Source organism: Xenia sp. Carnegie-2017, unplaced genomic scaffold, assembly GCF_021976095.1.
Source record: "Xenia sp. Carnegie-2017 unplaced genomic scaffold, XeniaSp_v1 HiC_scaffold_127, whole genome shotgun sequence".
Lineage (NCBI taxonomy): Eukaryota > Metazoa > Cnidaria > Anthozoa > Malacalcyonacea > Xeniidae > Xenia > Xenia sp. Carnegie-2017.
Genome location: NW_025813433.1, coordinates 27351 through 51977, shown reverse-complemented (window position 1 = coordinate 51977; position 24627 = coordinate 27351). Strand labels below are relative to the sequence as shown.

At 34.8% G+C, this 24627-nt stretch overlaps 1 protein-coding gene and 2 long non-coding RNA genes across 3 annotated transcripts; all 3 read left to right on the top strand.

Annotated features, from left to right (window-relative positions):
* The first annotated feature begins 152 nt into the window (after positions 1–152).
* LOC124446918 lies at positions 153–830 on the top strand. Its single transcript, XR_006948556.1, has 3 exons — positions 153–171; positions 432–483; positions 724–830. It is a non-coding gene; the product is annotated as an uncharacterized LOC124446918 (long non-coding RNA).
* A 741-nt stretch (positions 831–1571) lies between these two features.
* LOC124446897 lies at positions 1572–3685 on the top strand. The gene is made up of 2 exons (XR_006948553.1): positions 1572–1615; positions 3427–3685. It is a non-coding gene; the product is annotated as an uncharacterized LOC124446897 (long non-coding RNA).
* Positions 3686–8438: 4753 nt separating this feature from the next.
* Positions 8439–24191, top strand: LOC124446808 (brefeldin A-inhibited guanine nucleotide-exchange protein 2-like). The gene is made up of 4 exons (XM_046997693.1): positions 8439–8556; positions 8998–9163; positions 9544–9691; positions 24166–24191. The coding sequence occupies exons 2-4, from the start codon at positions 9092–9094 to the stop codon at positions 24189–24191; spliced, it is 246 nt and encodes an 81-aa protein (XP_046853649.1). The 5' UTR covers positions 8439–8556; positions 8998–9091.
* The last annotated feature ends 436 nt before the right edge of the window (positions 24192–24627 follow it).

Genomic DNA, 24627 nt, shown 5'->3' with positions numbered 1-24627 from the left:
TCAACCGTACCTCACGAACTATTGAAATGGTGGAGTCCACCACACCTGATGTCACTCCTCCGTCATCACCACTCAAGATAAGCACTTAGGGCCTGATTATACGGAGGCGAGCTGCCGGATAGCGAGCTAGCCCCGATGATTTCAAGGGATTGAAAGAGCCAAAACTTCAAGGTTAAAATTACAAATGTTTGCGAAGCACCACACGTCATTCTGGTTGTAATTCTCAAATTATGGCAAGTTGGTTGTTTTAATTTTAAATGTTTTGCGTAGTTATTAAATCAGAATTTTGTGAAATTGCTTGAGAAAATTTATCTGATAATAAGTATTGAATCGTTTCTTTAAAATTTCACTGTAAAATTTCAGACAAATTTTCATAACTATTCTGTTTGTTTTATGTATTTATTACCTTTTAAAATTGACGTATATTGTAGATAATGTTACCTGTTGACCTGGAGGATGATATCGTGCCCAAATATCTGGAAGGTAAATAAAAGTTTTGAATTCTTTTAAAGGAAAATGTTGCTTCAATTGTCTCCATGATTGTAGGATTGGAAAATATTTCATATGGTAAGCTCGCATATTAAAAAAGCTCATTTGAACCAAAAGCTCATATGAAGCAAATGTTCGCATATTACAATATAGCTCGTGTGAATCTTTAACTCGTATGGACAAACAGCTTGTATTCTTTGAGTAACAAGTGAAAATTTTTCCGTATATTTTTAGACGAGGACGAACAAGATGGTCAGCAATCGTCAAAGGTTTGAATGAAACAGAGGAGGAAATGCCTCAAGAAACAGTTGAAGAAACAAAAGAACAAGACAGCATCAGTTTACATATAGTACGCCTAGTTTACGATTTGAACCTGTCGAAGAACACGAACCAGGTAACTATGTGTTAGAAATCGAGATTAATAATTTGTTGTCACAGCCTGCTGCCATTTACGTGTTTAATTTATTTAATTTGTTTAATTTACTTTTATTTTATTTATTTATTTATTTATTTTGGTTTATTGAAAGGCGTAGAAAACGTATAATTGATATATGCGTTTGAAAAACTCAATCTGAAGTAAACAGCGACGTCATGTAACATTTCCTGAAACTGCTTATGTTCTAAAAATTTACATTTTTTGCAATGTTTGAAACAATAATGTTGTTAATTGTTGCTAATAGAACTAATAATGTTACTAATTTGTAATTATTACTACTTCTCCTTTTAACACTTATTTTCATAAAATGGCACTAACTTGGAACTCTGTTTTGCTTTATTTTTGGCATTCGTTGCTTATTTTATTTTATTTTAGAAGACTCTAATAAGATAAATTAGCCCTTTGTTTGACATATTCAAAAGTTCGATTTTTACCGACAAATGAAAAATCGTCTGTGCGTGAATACGGAAATGTTCAACAAACACCCGAGTGTCATTTTAAATTTTTCATGTATCTACTTTAACGTCGTAAAATCATCTCATTATTTTAGTTGTGCAGACGGAGAGGATGCTGTTCAATTCATTGATCATTAAGTGTGTCGTTCAATTGGAACTTATCCAAATGATCGACAATGTCGTCTTTTCCCGCACCAGCAAGCGAGAAGATGAAGATACTATGGCTGAATTACAGGTCAGTTATAATTGCGGTCATTGTAGGTAATACTGAGATAAATTGCTTTGTCGTAATGTTGTTATACCAGAGTCCCCTTGGTGGCATAACAAAGTTCTTAGCTGAAGTACAGAATATGTAATATACAGAAAAGTCACTTGTGTCGGAACCATTGATGTTTTATCCTCAAGCATATTGTGCGCATATCGATCTGGCATTATTCCAGCAAGGTGTTTTGCTTTTCACTTGTTTCCAAACACTAAAATGAACCGACGTCATTTCTTATATTGAAATATTTTAATTTCATTACGAAGTAATGACGTCATGTAATTGTAGTGTTTGGAAACAAATGAAAACCCTAAATATATCTTGCTGGAATAATGGCGGCCATGAGGACGCAGCACACTTGAGGCCCTTCTCTATAATTATTATTCTGTGGTTGTATTGGGGTGGTCACAAAGTCATATATGCATCTCTTAATCTGTAGAGAACAATTGATTTCACTGGAAGTTAAACAAAAACATGAGTATATGAACCTCCCTATTTATCGAGTTCACATTTGGTACCTCTTTCTTTAGACACGTAAAAATTTCAATAACTATCCTCAAGAGACTTTATAGAATAAACGATTTCTTGGGTTGAATTCCTTAAAGTTCGTTATGTTGTATGCAGGCTTGTAAGATCCTCTTTCACCTGATTGGTCAAACTGATTCTCTAAATCACCTACAATGTGTGGTCAATCATCTTTCACTCTTGATTACAAACTGATTCTCTAAATCACCTACAATGTGTAATAAATCATCTTTCACTTGATTGGTCAAACTGATTCTCTAAATCACCTACAATGATTTAGTAAACTCTTTCACCTGGTTGGTCAAACTGATTCTCTAAATCACCTACAATGGTGTAATAAATCATCTTTCACTTGATTGGTCAAACTGATTCTCTAAATCACCTACAACGGTGTAGTAAACTTTCACCTGATTGGTCAAACTGATTCTCTAAATCACCTACAATGATTTAGTAAATCCTCTTTACCTGGTTGGTCAAACTGATTCTTCTAAATCACTCTACAATGATTTGTAAATCCTCTTTCACCTGATTGGTCAAACTGATTCTCTAAATCACCTACAATGTTGTAGTAAATCCTCTTTACCTGGTTGGTCAAACTGATTCTCTAAATCACCTAGAATGATTTAGTAAATCCTCTTTACCTGATTGGTCAAACTGATTCTCTAAATCACCTACAATGTTGTAGTAAATCCTCTTTACCTGGTTGGTCAAACTGATTCTCTAAATCACCTACAATGGTAGTAAACTCTTTCACCTGGTTGGTCAAACTGATTCTAAATCACCTACAAACAGTAGTAAATCCTCTTCACCTGATTGGTCAAACTGATTCCACAAAATCGCTGATTGATGTAAAAATAGACAAATTGCAATTTTTACGAATTTTACTTTCCTTCGCGAAATACCAAAAGAAATCATAGAACTGAGCTATGTGATCACCGGAGTGCTATCGTGGTGATTACACTATTATATACACAATTGGAGTCGGACTATTTACTTAAAAAATAGCCATTTAAATACCATATGTAGCTACAACCGTGTTTTTCCAGAGAGTGATTGTCAACCATGATCCAATCAAATGCGCTCTTTGAGAGTTTTGCATCTTGGTTTTTGACGTTTATTTAACAAGAGCTGAACTTTCATACAATTTCATGTCTTGACATTGTTATAAGTAGCAACGATACACTGTAGTCAGAGTTGTTTACTTTCAATAATCGTACATGTCTCATTATAATTATTGACTTAGTTTTTCATTATTTCAGTGTCTCAACACTCCTCGACGAACCGGTAAACGAAAACACGACGGAATGTTTCCACATCTTACATCTAACCAACTGTTTTTGTTTTGCGAAGTGCTGGAGAACTCGTATAAGTTTGCTAAAGGCTTCAATTTTAACAGCAAGCTGAGGACGGCGCTTTGGAAAGCTGGTAAACGCTTCATTAATATATTGTACCATTTGACACGAGCGACACATTTTTGTACAATTTCTATTCGAATTGGAAATTAATACACGAGTAAAACATCACATTCAAAACGTTCAAGCAAAAGGCAAATTTGTGGCTGTCCTTCCTATTAGGGCACTCACTCCAAAAGCTGTACATGTCCGTATACCTAGACACCCATGCAGCGTGACCAAGTTTGTTTACCAGATTTGGTCGTATAAGCTTAAATTGTCCTCCCCCTTTCTGAATGTTGCATCTACATAAACAGGAGGAAAATTCTAAGGTCATTAGACTAAGTCTTGTGAAAAAGAAACATTTGCTTTTATGGTTTTTTTTTCTAAATAAAGATAAAAGAGGCAAATCAAAAAGAGGAGAATGAAAAACTTGATCCAGGTTTTATAGGACAGGAGTAAAGATGCCTCAGATTTTGCTGGACTTCCATCAAAACTTGAATCAGAATCCTCGGTGTCATAGGCTTGATGAGGACACTTTGATGTTGTCCATGTTTCTTCTCCTTTACGTTTAAGCGGGGTCCTCGATTGCTCGTACTCTGATAGCGTAATAAAACCAAAGGATAATCCGTTCCCTTTTATTTGGGGTTCTTCTTATCAAGGCAAAATAATTTGAGCAAATGAAAGTACCTTGTGCACCAGGCTTCGGGTTAAAGTCATCCGCTCTGCTGTTTGCAATTGTTTTCACCAAATTTCAGCAAGTGCTTGATCTTTGGGCCACTTATGAAAAACTAAATTTTCTACATGAGACCTCTTAACTTGGTAATAGGGATAGCTTATATCATTATCGCAATATCCAACTGCACAACGCGCATTTTACCATTTTGGCTATGACTGCTCACGGCTACTCGGCTAGTTTAGGGTTTAGTTCGTTTGACTTCTTATGAGATCCGCACATTTGCGAACCCAAGAACATCGCTCAAACGACGGTCAAGTTGTTCAAAAAAAAACAAATGTTTTCTTTAACTTTCCGCTTTTTGATTACCACAAAATTGGACTCACGTGTATAAAAAATTGCAAATAATAGTTTGACTATTAAAATGGATGAGTTTGAGAAATATTTTTGAAAGAAATGGCCAATATGTATATTGTATAAGGGTAATTTTTGCGCATTTATTAGTAATTTATATGGACGCCATGCGTGACCGCGCGCTCGGCGCAATGTTTTTGCACCCCCTGCAACATGGCTGCGATAACCTTGAAAAGGTCTATTATGAAGGATCACGGTGGTCTATTTTTACAATTTGAAGATAAATAAAAAAATCATGTTTCAACTAGGATTTTGTGATTAAATCTTTCAATTTTTTGTTCTCAATGTAAGAGGCCAAGTGCTGCAAGTAAATAGTTGGCTTTCACTCGTTATTTTTTTAAATGGATACTAAAATATTTCAGTTTCTAAAGAAAAAATTACAACATAATAATCTATTTTAAAAGCGTTCATTGAATTTAAAAGAAAAATCTCGCTAAGTAATTGCATGAAGCATAAAACTTCGCGATCAACAAAAAGCAAGAGACACCGTAACAGGAGTCAAATTGAAAAGAAAATTTTAAACTGCGACGTTATTTCAAACTGAATCAAAGGTTTTACCAAAATCAAAGGAGACCACTGTAAAATCTGTATTCTCGTTCAACCATTTTAACCAAAGTTACTGACGTTTGTAGCCCATGCAACTTAACTAACATATATTACTGAAAGTACTTAACAAAACGGAAAATGCCAAATGAGAAATTAATTTAACCTAGTGCAGAGAAGCCTAACCTCATCAAAGGAGCCTTTGTTAAAAGATATTATATCTTTCTTAAATGAAGTACGATTACTCAATGTTTCCTGTTTCTAGTTTGTTATTTGCATTTTTATTTGATGGAGAAACTTTTCCTTTTTGTTTCAATGCAATAAACCATATTTAATCATTAGTACTTTGCTTGAAGTTTTCTCTTGTGCCAAAGAAGACAAGTACCTCTAAAGTTTGAACGCTTCTACCAAGGTATTTATAAAACAACTAATATTTGAAATACCATCGATCAATTTTCTAAAAGCGATTGTCCCTCAAGTTTAGTCACGCTATGAAAATTTTCAGAACTTTATGATCATTTATTTCTTTGGAAACCTATTGTTTTCATTGAGAGTCTTTCACTGATTATCAGAAAGTTTAATAAAATCAATTGTGTTTTTTTAATGTACACCGTGAATGTTTATCGACATCAAAACAATGTTCTAAAGCTATTCATCCGACATCACTATTTACTTAATAAAAACTTAAACAGAGAAAAAACAACTTAAACTGTGTTTGCATTAGCCTGTACAAACGTGCGTATCTGAGCTACATGAATTATATCAATCAAAGATAATTTGCAAATGAATCATGAATACATGTTAGAGAAAAATTTTAAACTTTCTTGAAGTTGTCTGTTTCGCATTACTATTATTTACAAAAGAACTAAAAGATGTTTTTGTGTTTGTACTCGCTTATGTAAACCTTGAGACGTAAGTGAGAACTCTAGCTGGTGCAAACTGTCAACTTCTCGTGTAAAGCTTGCACTAACATTTTCCAGTTCTACAAATATCACTTCCGTTTGCTTAACCCTGTACAACAATTAAGCATCTTTTATTTCCAAATCCCATCCTATATTCAGTCTTTACAATCCTCTTGTTTAAATTTTTCGTGGGTGTGCAAGAGGTGAGGTGTGACCTTTCCTTACTAATTATCAATATACCAACAATTAAATTTTTATTTTATCTTCCTGTCATCCATTAATATCCATTCATATTATCCATTAATGTCCATTCAGTGTCCTTATTATGGCAGAAGCACAGACTGTCGCTGATATATATTTAAATTACGACTGCGGGAATTCGCTTTGTCGAATATCTTTCAAAGATTGATCAATGATTGGTCTAAAGTTGCCCAAGGATGTCAAGCTCCATTGAATTAGGAGCCATAACCAGTAAGTTGATGAATATGTTTCAAACTGTTTAGTTCTCTACATTTTCTGTTCATATCTATGCCACTGAAAGGACTGAACGTAGTCTATTATGAAAAACTGGGACATAGTCTATCAACATGAAAAAGGAACATGTCTCTTTTGTGCTGACAATGTTGATTATAATACATCTTTTATCACGCTTTTATATGAATAGTATCAATGTCATCTTGTTTTTATATGATTTTCCAGGTTCAAGAACGCAGTATTTGTATCAAAGGTCTGGAATGTCTCGTTTCTATTCTTAAATGTATGGTAGAATGGAGCAGGGATCTTTACTTTAAACCTGGTTCTCAGAGGCCGATAATTTTGGTGAGTTTTAACATCTTTATGAAACTGAAGAAACTCTGCATGCAGCTAATATAAACTTAATATTGTTATACATTTCGGATAACTTATCGCTTATGATCCATTGTACTTCTCTTTGATATCGGCCACTGAAGAATTTTGTCTCCATCAAGATTCCATCTTTCTATACTCTATCCCCTATTTATCGAAGGTACTCCATTATTTTCTTATACACACGTTAATGTTCTTAATCATAACTAGTTGTTCGACAATTGTAGTTAACCTCTCAGGATCTAAGTTATCCCTTTGGTTATCTTTTTTCCCTTGCTGGTGGCTCAGCGGTGATCAAGGCTTAAATTAATGTTTATAGTTACTGATTATTGACTCATGGCCTCAATGTTCTAGTCTATCTCTCAATAATCTATACTATCTTCCGGATAATCTAGGCTATCTGTTAATGATCTATGCTAACCTCTTAATGATCCATGCAATCCTTTATTGATCTTCAAATCATCATAGTTATTCCTCAATACTTTGTTTAATCTCTTCCATATAAATTTCCTGACAGATCTGGTTGATTCGTGCCTAACAATTTCTAAAAGGAAGCACCAAGGAGAGAAGAAAACAGGGGGAGCACGGTGATTTATAATCTCAAAAAATGGGGGGTAGTCACTTGTCTCTCAGAAGTACAAAAGCCATCGATAATGCTGAAGAATTTGAGACTCTTAAACAGAAGAGGAGACGAGAGAAAAGGGAATTTAATTGTAAGTTTGGTCAACAATTTGCTTATCTTTGTACTTTTATTCAATTTTACTATTTACTTTAAGATTTAACAAGAATCCATCAAAAGGTATGGAATTGTTTCAATCTGAAGGTCTCCTTCGTGAGACAGCAACCAAAGTCGCTCAATTTTACATGCAGATGATACACTAGACAAGGTGATGATCATTTAAGTGTTAATCTATGAACCATGTGTTAATTTTTTTTTTCATTTAACATCAACAATAATTTAGGACAGGTTTTGACGATTTCGGTTTGACAATGTTGATTATAATACATCTTTTTACATTTGCAAAGTGAGAAACATCGTCGTATGTTGTATTCTATGGAATGGAGCATGGAAAACGCCAAAACAAATGGAAGACGTGAGTCATATTCAGACGGATTTCGTCACTGCGACACAGATTGGTCACGTGAAGACAATGTTCAGGTACGGGTGGAGTCTGGAGGATAATCTATGTATGTAAGGATTGATTAACGAAGCGAATTGTGATGTCAACTTATATGGACAGTGCCAAGTACGGGGCGTAGATTTCAAACATGATGACATTCATCTTAATCTTGTTAAAGAAAAGACTTAGATTTTATGTAATGAATGTTTGCGATGACGAAGAGTAAATCTGTTTGATAATCTAATATATTAACTGAGCAGTGAATGATTTGACTGAATTTCTTTGAGATAATCCACTACTTAAGCTAAATCTGCTTCTTACAACCTGCCCAGTCCCCATTGTTAACCATTTTGTTTTGTGTGTTTAAGGTTGCATGGATCCGTTTCTTGCCGCGTTCAGCTTCAATCTACAAGACAACGACGATTCTTCTGTTGCTTTATTTTGTCTTGATGGAATCCGCTGTGCAATAAGAATATCTTGCATATTCAGCATGCCTGTAAGTTGATAAACATACAAAATGTGTTCTTTTTATATATTTGGTATGAAATAACGACATTAATGTTCTGCATACCTTTTCATCACCTGGTGACTTTTCTCGACATAAATATGTATTCAAAATATATGTTGAATGTTGAATTGTTGAAATTTATGAATATATTTACGTAGTTACATACACGTCATGTTCTTTGCGTGTTATATGTTCAAGGTTTAGATTATACTCATATGTATACAATAAAACAGATGTTTGTTTACCTTTGAATTTAATTGTCGTTTGTGTACATATATGGATATATCAGAATGCATGTGAATGTGAAATAATCTTTTCTTAAAAGTTTTTCAATGATTACAGCTAGTTATAATGATGTTAGGGAATATGAATGGAGATTTCTTTACCATTCATTTTTCGATACTCCTAATAACTCTTTTCACATTGTAGTTGGAAAGAAATGCTTTCGTACAAGCTCTATCCAGGTTCACTTTAATTACTGCGACCAGTGGCACGCATATTCATGAAATGAAAAACGAAGAACATGGAGACGATCAAGACACTTCTTACCATCGCTCAAACGGATGGTAATTACATCGGGAAGTCTTGGCTCGAGGTAGAGAGAATCATCTGCTATATATTATGGTTGGTGTCTACGACTGAAAATATGATCGATTGTTTTTCATCAAAGAAAAGTCTAGGTCTTGTCTGTAGTCTTATCTTCACGATATTGCTACAGTCTTTACCTTTCATTTTCCAAGTGCTTTGTTGACCGTATTTCATACCCTTCATCAGAGAATCGTATCACAAATGTATTTCTGTAATAAATATACATAAGAAAATGAAGTTTTTCTCAAGATATTTTTATTTGAAGATATTTTCTACGTATGTATTTAACGTTTATGTTCGTCTTGTTGAACACTCGTTTCGTTGCTCAAATGCTCGTTCCGCTCGGCGCATATTTTTACTTTTCCAAAGTCATTGTTTTCATTCTAGATACTGAAATGCATTTCCCAACTTGAATTGGCTCAACTTATCGGTACTGGTGTGAAAACGCGATACCTTCACACGGCGTCCAGCGGTGTTACTAATTCACCCACAGCATTCATCGCAAACAACAAGACACCTTATGATATAACCTCAGGTTGCTTATAACATTGTTGTGACGCTCGTAAATGCCAAATACTAACGTTGCGCTTTCTTTGTTTGTATTTCTATGAAGGTCGGATGCCCATTGCTGCCGCTGACTCGAAAGGGCTGGCTCACAGGAAGCCATTTGGGAGACCGCTGCACAAAGTGTTGTCGTTGCAGCTGACTGGTAACGTTTACTTTAATGATAGCTATGGGGATTGTCTTTGTGACCTATCTCCCACCCCAGGGGCGAAGCTAGAACTTTAATGCAGGGGGAGAGGTGAATATTCATATATATGGTCATACATTCCGCTGTGACCAACTAATTTCTTTTCAAATTAAAATAGCTTTTAAACCAAATCAGTCAAGCAAAACTAAATATTCACTCCCTCCCATCCAGCGTTCTTGCTTCTTCCCTTCCCCTGCCAGAAATCTTTAAAATTGTCTTCAAGGTAGAGTTGGGCTTGTAACAGCAAGAAATGTTGATGGATGATTCTATGTAGACATGTTCATTATCCGTGTTAGCAGAGTCCTGAGAAGGACTGTTATTGTTATTGTTGACTGACGTTTTGACATCCTTAGCGGTAGTCATCTTCAGGCTTAAGTGAACCAGAGAACCTTGAATATAAACATGAAAATAAATTTTAAAGAACTCCTGCACTGTCTTTGCGTTATGTTCTCTCAGCAGAATATCTTCATCTCAACTTCTTCATTGTGTTTTATTACGTTTAGAGTTTTTTACGGATCAGTGAAACTGGATGGTGATGCTATCGGTAGGTTTGCATGTATACATTAAAATGCATCTTACATAAGATTTTTATACATCTAACTTGACCATAATTCACTGACCATTGTTTATCCCAAGTACCCAAATTTCTAGTATCCAAATTCCCTGTTCCCAAATACCAAAACCCAAGTATCCAAATCCAAGTATCCCAAATCCCCAGTGTCCCAAATCCCTAGTATGCAAATCCCTCAGTTCTCAAATCCTATATCGTTATCTCCTGTATCCAAATCTCAAAATGTTTTCTGCTTTTCTCCTAAGTCGATTTTGTGGAAGGTTTACGTCAAGTCTCGAAGTTCAGCTTCAATCCTACAATGATACGTATGTTTAGTCTGCAGAAGATCGTAGAGATTGCTTATTACAATATTGTTCGTATTCAGTAATGGTCACGAATATATTGTGTTGGGAGATCATTATAACAAGGTTAGCAATTATTAACGACTAAGACTGTATCTTGATATTATGGTTAATAACATCACGTTGTTAATGATGTACTCAGGTATAGTAACAAGATAATCATTGTCTCTCAATGTTCTATGAACTACACTATCAGATCAATTGTGAACTATGATGATATTTAAAACACAGTTCTAGTTTTCTTTCATATCTCAAGTATAAAACAATATAATCAATGCCTTCATCTCCAATGTTCTACCAACTATAGTACTTCTCCATCTTAGATAATTCATGTGTCATTTTAATGTGGTTGTAACTCTAATAAAGAAGTTGCGTTCTTCTTTGCGACAATTATCCATGAAGTTCTTGGAAAAGGGGGAATTGCCAAATTTCCGATTTCAAAGGATTTTCTCCGACCCTTCGAACACATAATGAAGAAAAACAGGTAAGTTTATGCAGGAGTCAATTCTGTCAGAAAATGTAAATTTTCTTGCAGCTTGAAAATCTTTCTCTCAAACAAAATTTGTGGCAGACTTTGTAGATTCTTTTCCAAGTTATAATTTTACGACGAATTTTACACGTCTTTCGATCAATCGCTCTGTCTTGTCTCTCTCTTATAATTGGAAGGATTTGATTAAAATTCTTTCTTCAATATCTTTATGAACTTGGCAACAAGGACTGCAATTTTCAGTCTACGATTTGCTTGAATCAACAACTGGATTTTTCACATTTTAGTTCTTCCACAATTCGAGATATGGTCGTACGATGTGTCACACAATGGTTCATTCTGCAAGCCGCAAACATCAAATCTGGTTGGAAAATGTTTTCCGTTTTTCATTTGGCTGCGTCCGATCATGATGAAGGAATCGTGGAATCGCTTTTCAAACAACAGGTTTGTAGTTTACAAAGAGATTTTTCTAATCTTACCGCCGACCTGTCTATGTCTCTCTTGGGTGAGGTTCTCTGTATCGGTGCAAATTTTAAAAATTTTAAAATAAAATGATTGCATATGTTTGAAGAAATGATGGTGAATCCGTTTCAAGCATGAACGACTTAGACATCTGTAAATATTGAATTAAATTCAAATTGAATTTGAATATCGCTTAAGTAAATGTGTTTCTCGGATGTGACGGAGAACTTCGTTTATTTTGCAACAAGAATTTTATGTGTTCGTTCTTTCCATGGTAATTCAGCCATATTCGTATAAGTTTTCAAGGTAAACTTTATTTACCATAAAGTCGATGGATTATCTTCATGATTCATGAATGATAATTAAACGAGTTAATGGAGAAATGAAATAAATGTATGAAACAGTTTTAGTTGATGCAAATTGCGTCAAAAGGCAAAGTTTTTAAACTTTTAGCCCTGTTTCTCTACTGTTTCAACGTCACTTGCAAATCAAAGCTTTGACAGATTCATTTATCCAAGAAGATTATCAGTGTATAAATTTACATCCTCCATCTCTCTTCAGCCACGATTTTTGAGAAATATTTCTCCGCGACCATCGACTCTTTCCAAGATGCCGTCAAGTGTCTCTCGAATTCGCATGCAACGCAAGTTTCCCGACACGAGTATGGAAGCAATAAGACTGATACGAAATTGCGCCAAATTTCTTTCCGAAATCCTGTAGTACGACAATTGCAAATCTACTTTTCACCTTTGAAATTTATTTGAAATTTTGCAAAATCACATCAAAGCTAACCACTTTGGATCAAATCAAATCCTAATTATCTATTTCAACGCTTTTTCGTGTAGCATTTTTCAATGGCGTCTGTTTTCTTTTCTTATATAAACAGATATTTAAAGACTTTGGTAGAGAATGCTGATATCAGAGCAGGACAGAACTCTGTGAAAGGCTGGTTTCCAGTCCTTTGAACTTTCGTGTATCATCAACCGATGTAAACTAGATGTCAGAACAAGGTATGTGTGGAAATATTGAGTTGTTTGTACTGTATAGATTAGTATGCATTGTATAATTTGAATGTGAGCTATTTTCCATCCATCAACTAGAGGCCTAACCGTGATGTTTGGAAATCATGAAAACATACGGAACACGTTTCTCCAACATTGGTGGCGTGATGTGTTTAAAGTCTTGTTTCGAATTTTCGACAACATGAAACTACCAGACAGACAGATAGATTGGCAGGAGGTTAGAAAACTGTCATTATTTTGCTCTTATTATATGGCAAGCGTCACCCGGCTAAATGGCGCGCTTTGATTCGCTGAAAACATTTTTCTGGTCCATTATTCTCCCGAAATCGACCACGTTTCAAAACGCGTAATTATATAATATGTCGTTATTTTGGTCTTATTGTCTATGATTGCCATAAACACACATTATATCGCAAAAGTCAACTTACATACACGACTATCCAGTTCCACATGGAATAATATTCATTTCATGTGTTCATGTCTATCCACCTTCATTCTCAATCACTCATCCATTTCAACTGTATCCATTTTATTGAATTAAAATACATGAACGCTACCTGTAATAGAAAACCGTAGTAATAGTTGGCCTTTTACACCCAGACAGCGGGTGTAGTTCAATCAATTTTCACTGCGCGAGAGAACTCAAAACACTAAACACGCGTGTGTCTGGATGTAAGATTTGGCTTCAATTATTTGCTTCATGTAGCGTTCCATGTATTTTAGTTCAATGATCTCATATCTCTCCTCTCTATTTCTTATTCACCTTTATCCACTCTCATCTCTAGAGTCTCTACTTCATTCTCTATCCATTCTTATCCTCTTGCATTCTATTCACACCGATTTCATTTTGTGTAAACGATTTGTACCAGTATGGAAGTTTTGAAACACTCGCTTTGTGAAAGTTACCCACCTGTAAAGAATGTTTTGGTTTTTAAAACCGAGGGAGAAGTTTTAAACTACGGGAAGGTCGTTTCCTTTACATAGAATAAAAGTCCGTGTATAAGGTGTTGTATTTCCTCGTTATAAAATGAGACATCAGCTGAGGTTGTTTTGAAATTTGTGATGTTTCTTTATAGAAATCAGAATGGATGACAACTTGTAATCACGCTCAATCTGCTATCATCGATGTTTTAATCAGCATTTTGATATTCTTGCTGAAATTCTTCTTGATGATATGTATGGCCATCTAGAGTGGTGTGTCAAACAAGGTGCTTGAAATTACGCAACGTGTTTGTGCTTGGCATATGCCTTGGTGATTGGTTCGTTGTGTCAGAACCAATCACCAAGGATTGTCCTGCTTTGTCTGTTCATTCAATACATGTCCTGCCTTTCTCGTTCATTCAATATGTCCTGCTTTGCTCGTTAATTGGTGATGTCCCTGCTTTGCTCGTTCATTCAATACATGTCTAGATAACGAGCAGTTAGCGAGGTCAGTACCAATTGTTTGGAAAATCTCGTCATATCCATTGGCAACACGTTCTCCGAAACGTCTGGGAAAAAGACATATCAATGTAAAAACGATATTTGAATCAACTAAAAATTTCACGAACTATTGAAATGTGGAGTCCACTCCACACCGATGTCACTCCTCCGTCATCACCACTCAAGATAAGTACTAGAAATTATCATATACGGAGCAAGGCTGCCCGGATAGCGAGCTAGCCCCGATGATTTCGGGATTGAAAAGACAAAACTTCTGTTAAAATTACAAATGTTTGGAAGCACCACGCTTGGTTGTAATTCAAATTATGGCAAGTTGGTTGTTTTAATTTTTTAAATGTTTTGTGTAGTTATTAAATCAGAATTTTGTGAAATTGCTTGAGAAAATTTATCTGATAATAAGTATTGAATCACTTTTTAAATTTCACTGTAAAATTTCAGACAAATTTTCAACTATTCTGTTTGTTTTATGTATTTATTACCTTAAAATTGACGTATATTGTAGATAATGTTACCTGTTGACCTGGAGGATGATATCGTGCCCAAATATCTGGAAGGTAAATAAAAAGTTTTTGAATTCTTTTAAAGGAAAATGCTGCTTCAATTGTCTATGATTGTAGGATTGAAAATATTTCATGGTAAGCCAAAGCTCGCATACAAAAAAAGCTCATTTGAACCAAAAGCTCATATGAAGCAAATGTTCGCATATTACAATATAGCTCGTGTGAATCTTTAACTCGTATGGACAAACAGCTTGTATCTTTGAGTAACAAGTGAAAATTTTTCCGATTATTTTAGACGAGGACGAACAAGATGGTCAGCAATCGTCAAAAGGTTTGAATGAAACAGAGGAGGAAACTCAAGAAACAGTTGAAGAAACAAAAGAACAAGACAGCAAGCCATAGTACGCCTAGTTTACGATTTGAACTTGTCGAAGAACACGAACCAGGTAAATCATGAATTAGGAAATCGAGATTAATAATTTGTTGTCACAGCCTGCTGCCATTTACGTGTTTAATTTATTTAATTCCCTTAATTTTATTTCTTTATTTGTTTATTTATTTATTTTTGGTTTATTGGGGCGTAGAAAACGTATAATTGATATATGCGTTTGAAAACTCAATCTGAAGTAAACAGCGACGCTTCCTAACATTTCCTGAAACCTTTTATGTTCTAAAATTTACATTTTGCAATGTTTGAAACAATAATGTTGTTAATTGTTGCTAATAGAACTAATAATGTTACTAATTTGTAATTATTACTACTTCTCCTTTTAACACTTATTTTTCACAAAATGCTCGAACTTTATGAACTCGTTTTTGCTTTATTTTTTGGCATTCGTTGCTATTTTATTTTATTTAGAAGACTCTAATAAGATAAATTAGCCCTTTGTTTGACATATTCAAAAGTTCGATTTTCAACGACAAATGAAAATCGTCTGTGCGTGAATGCGAAATGTTCAACAAACACCTGAGTGTCATTTTTAAATTTTTTCATGTATCCACTTTAACGTCGTAAAATCATCTCATTATTTTAGTTGTGCAGACGGAGAGGTTGTTCAATTCATTGATCATTAAGTGTGTCGTTCAATTGAACTTATCCAAAATGATCGACACCGTCTTTTTTTCCCAAGCACCAGCAAGCGAGGATGAAGATACTATGGCTGGAATTACAGGTCAGTTATAATTGCGGTCACGTGGTGAATACTCGAGATAATTGAGCTTTTGTAATGTTGTTATACCAGAGTTCCCTTGGTGGCATAACAAAGTTCTTAGCTGAAGTACAGAATATGTAATATACAGAAAAGTCACTTGTGTCGGAACCATTGATGTTTTATCCTCAAGCATATTGTGCCGCGTATATCGACTGGCATTATTCCAGCAAGAAGTTTTGGTTTTCACTTGTTTCAAACACTAAAATGAACCGACGTCATTTCTTATATTGAAATATTTTTAATTTCATTACGAAGTAATGACGTCATGTAATTGTAGTGTTTGGAAACAAATGAAAACCCTAAATATATCTCTGGAATAAATGGCGCCATGAGGACGCAAGCACACTTGAGGCCCTTTCTCTATAATTATTATTCTGTGGTTGTAGGGCTGGGGTGGTCACAAAGTCATATATGCATCTCTTAATCTGTAGAGAACAATTGATTTCACTGGAAGTTAATACAAAAAACATGAGTATATGAACCTCCCTATTTATCGAGTTCACATTTGTACTTCTTTCTTTAGACACGTAAAAATTTCAATAACTATCCTCAAGAGACTTTATAGAATAAACGATTTCCTTTGGGTTGAATTCCCAAAGTTCGTTATGTGTTGTATGCAGGCTTGTAAGATCCTCTTCACCTGATTGGTCAAACTGATTCTCTAAATCACCTAATGTGTAATAAATCATCTTTCACTTGATTGGTCAAACTGATTCTCTAAATCATCTACAACCGTAGTAAATCCTCTTTACCTGATTGGTCAAAATGATTCTCTAAATCACCTACAATGGTGTAATAAATCATCTTTCACTTGATTGGTCAAACTGATTCTCTAAATCACCTACAATGATTTAGTAAATCCTCTTTCACCTGGTTGGTCAAACTGATTCTCTAAATCACCTACAATGGTGTAATAAATCATCTTCACTTGATTGGTCAAACTGATCTCTAAATCACCTACAACGGTGTAGTAAATCCTCTTTCACCTGATTGGTCAAACTGGATTCTCTAAATCACCTACAATGATTTAGTAAATCCTTTACCTGGTTGGTCAAACTGATTCTCTAAATCACCTACAATGATTTAGTAAATCCTCTTCACCTGGATTGGTCAAACTGATTCTCTAAATCACCTACTGTAGTAAATCCTCTTTTACCTGGTTGGTCAAACTGATTCTTAAATCACCAATGATTCTAGTAAACCTCTTTACCTGATTGGTCAAACTGATTCTTAAATCACCCATAATGTTGTAGTAAATCTCTTTTACCTGGTTGGTCAAACTGCCTCTTTAAATCACCTACAATGATTTAGTAAATCCTCTTTACCTGATTGGTCAAACTGATTCTCTAAATCACCCACAATGTTGTAGTAACTTTACATGATTGGTCAAACTGATTCTCTAAATCACCACGCTAGCAAACTTTACCTGGTTGGTCAAACTGATTCTCTAAATCACCTACAATGTAGTAAACTCTTCACCTGGTTGGTCAAACTGATTCTCACCGCAATGATGTAGTAACTCTCTTTCACCTGATTGGTCAAACTGATTCACAAAATCGTTGATTGATGTAAAATAGACAAATTGCAATTTTTACGAATTTTACTTTCCTTCGCGAAATACCAAAAGAAATCATAGAACTCTGAGCTATGTGATCACCGGAGTGCTATCGGTGATTACACTATTATATACACAATTGAGTCGGACTATTTACTTTAAAAAATAGCCATTTAAATACCATATGTAGCTACAACCGTGTTTTTCCAGAGAGGATTCAACCATGATCCAACAAATGCGCTCTTTGAGAGTTTTGCATCTTGGTTTTGACGTTTATTTAACAAGAGCTGAACTTTCATACAATTTCATGTCTTGACATTGTTATAAGTAGCAACGATACCTGTAGTCAGAGTTGTTTTAATTTCTTTAATAATCGTACATGTCTCATTATAATTATTGACTTAGTTTTTCATTATTTCAGTGTCTCAACACCTCGACGAACCGGTAAACGAAAACACGACGGAATGTTTCACATCTTACATCTAACCAACTGTTTTGTTTTGCGAAGTGCTGGAGAACTCGTATAAGTTTGCTAAAGGCTTCAATTTTAACAGCAAGCTGAGGACGGCGCTTGGAAAGCTGGTAAACGCTTCATTAATATATTGTACCATTTGACACGAGCGACACATTTTTGTACAATTTCTATTCGAATTGGAAATTAATACACGAGTAAAAACATCACATTCAAAACGTTCAAGCAAAAAGGCAAATTTGTGGCTGTCCTTCCTATTAGGGCACTCACTCCAAAAGCTGTACATGTCCGTATACCTAGACACCCACATGCAGCGTGACCAAGTTTGTTTACCAGATTTGGTCGTATAAGCTTAAATTGTCCTCTTTCTGAATGTTGCATCTACATAAAACAGGAGGAAAATCCTAAGGTCATTAGACTAAGTTCTTGGAAGTAAGAAACATTTGCTTTTATGGTTTTTTCTAATAAATAAAGATAAAAAAGAGCAAATTCAAAAGAGGAGAATGAAAACTTGATCCAGGTTTTATAGGACAGGGAGTAAAGATGCCTCAGATTTTTGCTGGACTTCCATCAAAATCCTGAATCAGAATCCTCGGTGTCATAGGGCTTGATGAGACACTTTGATGTTGTCCATGTTTCTTCTCCTTTACGCGTTTAAGCGGGGTCCTCGATTTCGTACTCTGATAGCGTATAAAAACCAAAGGATAATCCGTTCCCTTTATTTGGGGTTCTTCTTATCAAGGCAAAATAATTTGAGCAAATGAAAGTACCTTGTGCACCAGGCTTCGGGTTAAAGTCAACCGGCTCTGTTTTGTAATTGTTTTCACCAAATTTCAGCAAGTTCTTGATCTTTGGGCCACTTATGAAAACTAAATTTTCTACATGAGACCTCTTAACTGGTAATAGGATAGCTTATATCATTATCGCAATATCCAACTGCACAACGCGCATTTTACCATTTTGGCTATGACTGCTCACGGCTACTGGCTAGTTTAGGGTTTAGTTCGTTTGACTTGGCTTACGAGATCCGCACATTTGCGAACCCAAGAACATCGCTCAAATGACGGTCAAGTTGTTCAAAAAAAAACAAATGTTTTCTTTAACTTTCCGCTTTTTGATTACCACAAAATTTGTCTCACTTGTATAAAAAATTGCAAATAATAGTTTGACTATTAAAATGGATGAGTTTGAGAAATATTTTTGAAAGAAATGGCCAATATGTATATTGTATAAGGGTAATTTTGCGCATTTATTAGTAATTTATATGGACGCCATGCGTGACTGCGCGCTTCTCGCGCAATGTTTTTGCACCCCCTGCAACATGGCTGCGATAACCTTGAAAAGGTCTATTATGAAGGATCACGGTGGTCTATTTTTACAATTTGAAGATAAATAAAAAAATCATGTTTCAACTAGGATTTTGTGATTAAATCTTTCAATTTTTTGTTCTCAATGTAAGAGGCCAAGTGCTGCAAGTAAATAGTTGGCTTTCACTCGTTATTTTTTTTAAATGGATACTAAAAATATTTCAGTTTCTAAAGAAAAATTACAACATAATAATCTATTTTAAAAGCGTTCATTGAATTTAAAGAAAAAATCTCGCTAAGTAATTACAGAACATAAAAACAGCATCAACAAAAAGCAGAGAACCAAGTAACAGGAGTCAAATTGGAAAAGAAAATTTTAAACTGTGACGTTATTTCAAACTGAATCAAAGGTTTTACCAAAATCAAAGGAGACCACTGAACAAAATCTGTATTCTCGTTCAACCATTTTAACCAAAGTTATGACGTTTGTAGCCCATGCAACTTAACTAACATATATTACTGAAAGTACTAACAAAAACGGAAAATGCCAAATGAGAAATTAATTTAACCTAGTGAGTCATAACCTCATCAAAGGAGCCTTTGTTAAAAGATATTATATCTTCTTAAATGAAGTACGACATTCAATGTTTCCCTGTTTCTAGTTTGTTATTTGCATTTTTATTTGATGGAGAAACTTTTCCTTTTTGTTTCAATGCAATAAACCATATTTAATCATTAGTACTTTGCTTGAAGTTTTTGTGCAAAGAAGACAAGTAACTCTAAAGTTTGAACGCTTCTACCAAGGTATTTATAAAACAACTAATATTGAACTGATGGCATTTTATGATTATTATCATTACTTTACTGATTATCAGAAAGTTTAATAAAAATCATTGTTTTTTAATGTACACCGTGAATGTTTATCGACATCAAAACAATGTTCTAAAGCTATTCATCATCCGACATCACTATTTACTTAATAAAAACTTAAACAGAGAAAAACAACTTAAACTGTGTTTGCATTAGCCTGTACAAACGTGCGTATCTGGAGCTACATGAATTATATCAATCAAAAGATAATTTGTAAATGAATCATGAATACATGTTAGAGAAAAATTTTAAACTTTCTTGAAGTTGTCTGTTTCGCATTACTATTATTTACAAAAGAACTAAAAGATGTTTTGTGTTTGTACTCGCTTATGTAAACCTTGAGACGTAAGTGAGAACTTCTCTAGCTGGTGCAAACTGTCAACTTTCTCGTGTAAAGCTTGCACTAACATTGTCTCCAGTTCTACCAAATATCACTTCCGTTTGCTTAACCCTGTACAACAATTAAGCATCTTTTATTTCCAAATCCCATCCTATATTCAGTCTTTACAATCCTCTTGTTTAAATTTTTCGTGGGTGTGCAAGAGGTGAGGTGTGACTCTTCCTTACTACTAATTATCATACCAACAATTAAATTTTTTATTTTATCTTCCCACCAACATTAATATCCATTCATATTATCCATTAATGTCCATTCGTGGTCCTTATTGCAGAAGCACAGACTGTTTGATATATATTTAAATTACGACTGTGAATTCGCTTGTCGAATATCTTTCAAAGATTGATCAATGATTGGTCTAAAGTTGCCCAAGGATGTCAAGCTCTATTGAATTAGGAGCTTACACCAGTAAGTTGATGAATATGTTTCAAACTGTTTAGTTCTCACATTTTCTTGTTCATCTATGCCACCGAAAAGGACTAAGACGTAGTCTATTATGAAAAACTGGGACATAGTCTATCAACATGAAAAGGAGTAGAAATATGTCTCTAATTTTTGTGCTGACAATGTTGATTATAATACATCTTTTATCACGCTTTTATATGAATAGTATCAATGTCATCTTGTTTTTATATGATTTTCCAGGTTCAAGAACGCAGTATTTGTACAAAGGTCTGGAATGTCTCGCTTTCTATTCTTAAATGTATGGTAGAATGGAGCAGGATCTTTACTTTAAACCTGGTTCTCAGGAGGCCGATAATTTTGGTGAGTTTTAACATCTTTATGAAACTGAAGAAACTCGCATGTAGCTTAATATAAACTTAATATTGTTATACATTTCGATAACTTATCGCTTTATGATCCATTGTACTTTCTTTGATATCGGCTACACTGAAGAATTTGTCTCCATCAAGATTCCATCTTTCTATACTCTGTATCCCTATTTATCTAAGGTACTCCATTATTTTCTTTATACACACGCTAATGTTCTTAATCATAACTAGTTGTTCGACAATTGTAGTTAACCTCTCAGGATCTAAGTTATCCCTTGGTTATCCTTTTTCCTTGCTGGTGTCACTGTGGATCAAGGCTAAATCTTAATGTTTATAGTTACTGATTATTGACTCATGCTACCCTCAATGTTCTAGTCTATCTCTCTCAATAATCTATACTATCTTCCCGATAATCTAGGCTATCTGTTAATGATCTGCTAACCTCTAATGATCCATGCAATCCCTTATTGATCTTCAAATCATCATAGTTATTCCTCAATACTTCTGTTTAATCTCTTCCATATAAATTTTGACAGATCTGGTTGATCGTGCAATGAACAATCTCGAAAAGGAAGCACCAAAGGAGAAGAAAACAGGGGAGCACGGTGATTTATAATCTCAAAAATGGGGTGTAGTCACTTGTTCTCAGAAGTACAAAGCCATTGATAATGCTTAAAGAATTTGAGACTCTTAAAACAGAGGAGACGCAGAGAAAGGAATTTAATTGTAAGTTTGGTCAATAATTTGCTTATCTTGTACTTTTATTCAATTTTACTATTTACTTTAAGATTTTAACAAGAATCCATCAAAAGGTATGGAATTGTTTCAATCTGAAGGTCTCCTTCGAGCAACCAAAGTCGCTCAATTCTTACATGCAGATGATACACTAGACAAGGTGATGATCATTTAAGTGTTAATCTATGAACCATGTGTTAATTTTTTTTTTCATTTAACATCAACAATAATTTAGGATACAGGTTTTTGACGATTTTCATGACGTTGATTATAATACATCTTTTACAGATTTGCAAAGTGAGAAACATCGTCGTATGTTGTATTCTATGGAAATGGAGCAGATGGAAAACGCCAAAACAAAATGGAAGACGTGAGTCATATTCAGACGGATTTCGTCACTGCGACAGATTGGTCACGTGAAGACAATGTTCAAAGGTGGAGTCTGGAGGATAATCTATGTGGTGTATGTAAGGATTGATTAACGAAGCGTGAATTGTGATGTCAACTTATATGGACAGTGCAAGCACAAGGGTAGATTTCAAAACATGATGACATTCATCTTAATCTTGTTAAAGAAAAGACTTAGATTTTATGTAATGAAATGTTTGCGATGACGAAGAGTAAATCTGTTTGATAATCTAATATATTAACTGAGCAATGAATGATTTGACTGAATTTTCTTTGAGATAATCCACTACTTAAGCTAAATCTGCTTCTAGAACTCCGCTCAGTCCCCATTGTTAACCATTTTGTTTTGTGTGTTTAAGGTTGCATGGAGTCCGTTTCTTGCCGCGTTCAGCTTCAATCTACAAGATACAACGATTCTTCTGTTGCTTTATTTTGTCTTGATGGAATCCGCTGTGCAATAAGAATATCTTGCATATTCAGCATGCCTGTAAGTTGATAAACATACAAAATGTGTTCTTTTTATATATTTGGGTATGAAATAACGACATTAATGTCTCTGCATACCTTTTCATCACCTGGTGACCTTTCTCGACATAAATATGTATTCAAAAAATATGTTGAATGTTGAATTGTTGAAATTTATGAATATATTTACGTAGTTACATACACGTCATGTTCTTTGTGCGTTATATGTTCAAGGTTTAGATTATACTCCATATGTATACAATAAAACAGATGTTTGTTTACCTTTGAATTAATTCTTTTGTCTGTTTGTGTACATATATGGATATATCAGAATGCATGAATGTGAAATAATCTTTTTCTTAAAAGTTTTTCAATGATTACAGCTAGTTATAATGATGTTAGGGAATATGAATGGAGATTCTTTACCATTGTCTATTTTTCGATACTCCTAATAACTCTTTTCACATTGTAGTTGGAAAGAAATGTTCGTCAAAAGCTCTATCCAGGTTCACTTTAATTACTGCGACCAGTGGCACGCATATTCATGAAATGAAACGAAGAACATGGAGACGATCAAGACACTTCTTACCATCGCTCAAACGGATGGTAATTACATCGGAAGTCTTGCCTCGAGGTAGAGAGAATCATCTTGCATATATATTATGGTTGGTGGCTACGACTGAAAATATGATCGATTGTTTTTCATCAAAGGAAAAGTCTAGGGTCTTGTCTGTAGTCTTATCTTCACGATATTGCTACAGTCTTTACCTTTCATTTTTCCAAGTGCTTTGTTGACCGTATTTCATACCCTTCATCAGAGAATCGTATCACAAATGTACTTCTGTAATAAATATACATAAGAAAATGAAGTTTTTTCTCAAGATATTTTTATTTGAAGATACGTATGTATTTAACGTTTATGTTCGTCTTGTTGAACACTCGTTTTCGTTGCTCAAATGCTCGTTCCGCTCTCGGCGCATATTTTACGTTTCCCTAAAGTCATTGTTTCATTCTAGATACTGAAATGCATTCCCAACTTGAATTGGCTCAACTTATCGGTACTGGTGTGAAAACGCGATACCTTCACACGGCGTCCAGCGGTGTTACTAACGAATTCCACAGCATTCATCGCAAACAACAAGAGCACCTTGGCGATATAACCTCAGGTTGCTTATAACATTGTTTGACGCTGTAACGTCAAACTATTAACGTTGCGCTTTTGTTTGTATTTCTATGAAGGTCGGATGCCTGTTGCCGCTGACTGAAAGTGGCTGGCTCACAGGAAGCCAGCTGGGGAGACCGCTGCACAAAAGTGTTGTCAAGCGCAGTTGACTGGTAACGCCACTTTAATGATAGCTATGGGGATTGTCTTTAGACTCCATCTCCGCCCCAGGGCGAAGCTAGAACTTAATGGGAGAGGTGTATTCATATATATGGTCATATTATCCTTGGTGACCAACTAATTTCTTTTCAATTAAAAATAGCTTTAAAACCAAATCACTGCTAAAACTAAATATTCACCCTCCCATCCAGCGTTCTTCTTGCTTCTTCCCTTCCCCTGCCAGAAATCTTAAAATTGTCTTCAAGGTAGAGTTGGGCTTGTAACAGCAAGAAATGATGGATGACATCTCGCGAAGATGTTCATTATCCAGGTTAGCAGAGTCCTGAGTAGGACTGTTATTGTTATTGTTGGACTGACGT

What these genes read in the sequence shown, in the direction of transcription:
- LOC124446808 (XM_046997693.1), top strand. Translation starts at nt 9,092, where the DNA reads ATGGAGACGATCAAGACACTTCTTACCATCGCTCAAACGGATGGTAAT. An exon ending in TCGGGAAGTCTTGGCTCGAG is followed by an intron (nt 9,164 to 9,543) that starts GTAGAGAGAATC and finishes TTTTCATTCTAG; the next exon opens with ATACTGAAATGCATTTCCCA. An exon ending in ACCTTATGATATAACCTCAG is followed by an intron (nt 9,692 to 24,165) that starts GTTGCTTATAAC and finishes ATTTCTATGAAG; the next exon opens with GTCGGATGCCTGTTGCCGCT.